At 42.2% G+C, this 2500-nt stretch overlaps 1 protein-coding gene across 1 annotated transcript in view; it reads right to left on the reverse strand.

Moving 5' to 3' along the window:
• actn3b (actinin alpha 3b) overlaps positions 1–2500 on the reverse strand; it is an 84276-nt gene that overhangs the window by 17174 nt on the left and 64602 nt on the right. The window contains exon 15 of the mRNA XM_063186438.1: positions 941–1123. Coding sequence (XP_063042508.1) covers positions 941–1123 — 183 coding nt within the window. The remainder of the gene's footprint in view (positions 1–940; positions 1124–2500) is intronic.

Below are 2500 nucleotides of genomic sequence, written 5' to 3' on the forward strand. Positions count from 1 at the left end.
CAGGTGAAATTATTTATTTATTTATTTATTTATCCTTTATTTAGCCAGGATTGTCCCATTGAGACTACAGTCTCTTCTGTCAGGGAGTCCTGGTCAAAATGGCAGCATACATATACAGACACAGACAAACACATAGACAAAAAGGAAAATAAATGTAAAAAAACACATTAAGAAGAATAAGTTTACATAAAACGTATTTTGAGATGAAAAGTAGCCTATGTGCTGCATAGTCAGAAACAATGACACTCCTCTGTGTATACTGTATTAATTTCCCTCTTAAAAAGTCTCTAATGAGGGCAGAGAGTCCGCTAAGTTGAAATTACAGTTTAGCTGGTGAAAAAACCCCAACTTACAAGCCATTTTGACCCATTAATGAGTGTGTGTTTGGCTGTTTTGGCTGGTTATAAAAAAATGTTAATTTAGAGCCCTGATCATAACGATGAAGACAAACTGGGCTACTTCTCAGTGACGAGACCCAGGGATGACCGGAGCACTCAACATTAGTCACCTTGTGCACCAAAAAATTAAAAACCTCTAAGGGCTGAAGCGCAGACATCCTTTCTCTAAGTACATCATAACAATATTGCTATGACAATGCAGAAAGTCTTAAGCAACTGAATAAGACTTGGTGAAAATAAGGTTATAACAGAGGCTCTCCGCTAAGGTGTTAAAAGCGGCTGGAGGGGGCAGTGGTGGGGGTAGAGAAGTGAGGAACGAGTTGATGTTGAACACATATACTACTTCTGCTACTACCTACAACACAGTAAATTCTGCAGTGTTCATTTAACACTTACAGAGTTGATTTGACATCATTTGGACTTAAATGAACTCTCTAAGTGTTGAATACTAATAATAATAATAATAATAATAATACTAATACTACTACTACACCCCCCCCCCCACACACACACACACGTCACACACACACACACACACTCACCATCTCCCACTTGTTGGTGATGTCCTGTGGCGAGAGGTTGGTGTAGGGGTTGACGCCGCTCAGCTTGATGCCGTAGGTCTGGGCGATCTTCATGACCTCGCTCACGATGCCCATCACCGCCATGCGCTCCTTATCGGCCTCGGGGAGGGTGGCCTTGAACTGGTCATGGGCCGTGATCAAACTCTGGAGAGTAGAGTGAAGTAGAGTAAAATAGAGTAAAATACAGTGTATTTATCGTTCCATCACCACCATGCACTTCATTTCAGCCTCGGGAAGAGTGGCCTTGAACTGGTCATGGGCCGCGATCAATCTCTACGGAGAGAGACATAGAGAACATGTTTTATATCATATTTCATACACTTTACAGACTGCATATAGAGCACAACTCCACCACTGCTGTGCGCTCCTTATCGGCCTCGGGGAGGGTGGAACTGGTGATGGGCTGTGATCCAACTCTGGAGAGTGAGTAAAGTACAGTAGAATAGGGATATAATACAGTGTGTTTATCTTTCATCACCGCTATGACCATTCTATGGTGTGCTTCTGTGGTGCACAGAGCTGAATGTTTTGTCTTCATGATTTGGCTGTAAACTTTTCCATGATGGTGGTGAAAACAAATTTCCCCTTGGGGACAATAAAGGCTAATCTAATTCTTATCTGCCTCAGATGCTGTATTTCCATTGGCCCCATATATTTCCATTAGCACCATGCACTTTGAACTGGTCATGAGCTGTGATCAAACTGAAGATCAAACAGAGACAAATGTATATAGGCTACAATATAGTTACATAGTAATAATAGTTTGGAAAGTGACAACCATGCACTCCTTATCGGCCTCAGGAAGATTGGCCGTGAACTGTTCATGGGCCGTGATCAAACTCTGGAGAGCAGGGTTAAGTAGTATTTATCATTTCATCACTACTACGCTATCCTTATCTGCCGCAGACATTTCCATTAGCACCATGTATTTCCAATATCTGCCTCAGATGCTCTATTTCCATTAGCCCCATATTTCCATTAGCACCATGCACTTTGAGCAGGTCATCAGCTGTGATCGAAGTCTACAGAGAAACATGTATGTAGGCTACAATATACTGTATTTATATTAAAGTGAAGCGAAAGTAAAAGCCCCATTGGGAAACTCCAACTCCCATTGTCATTGTGACACAGCACTCCACAGCACACAAGTGAACACTGCACACAACAAAATTGCATTTATGCCTTGCCCATGCAAGGGGGCAGCCCTCAATGGTGCCCCAAGAGAGCAGTGCAGCAGGACAGTACCATGCTTAGGGTATCTCAGGCATGGAGGAGGATGGGGGAGAGCACTGGTTGATTACTTCCCCCACCAACCTGGCAGGTCGGGAGTCGTACCAACAACCTTTGGGCTACAATTCTGACGCCCTATCCACTTACCCATGACTGCCCATGGGTATATATAATAATAATATATAATATACGGTACACATATAATAATAGTTTGGAAAATGACGTTTTTAATTCCGAATGAATAATTCAGAATTAAATAGGTCCATCGAGTTTACTTTGATCTTTCATCTA

This window comes from Engraulis encrasicolus, chromosome 21, assembly GCF_034702125.1.
Source record: "Engraulis encrasicolus isolate BLACKSEA-1 chromosome 21, IST_EnEncr_1.0, whole genome shotgun sequence".
NCBI classification, from domain to species: domain Eukaryota; kingdom Metazoa; phylum Chordata; class Actinopteri; order Clupeiformes; family Engraulidae; genus Engraulis; species Engraulis encrasicolus.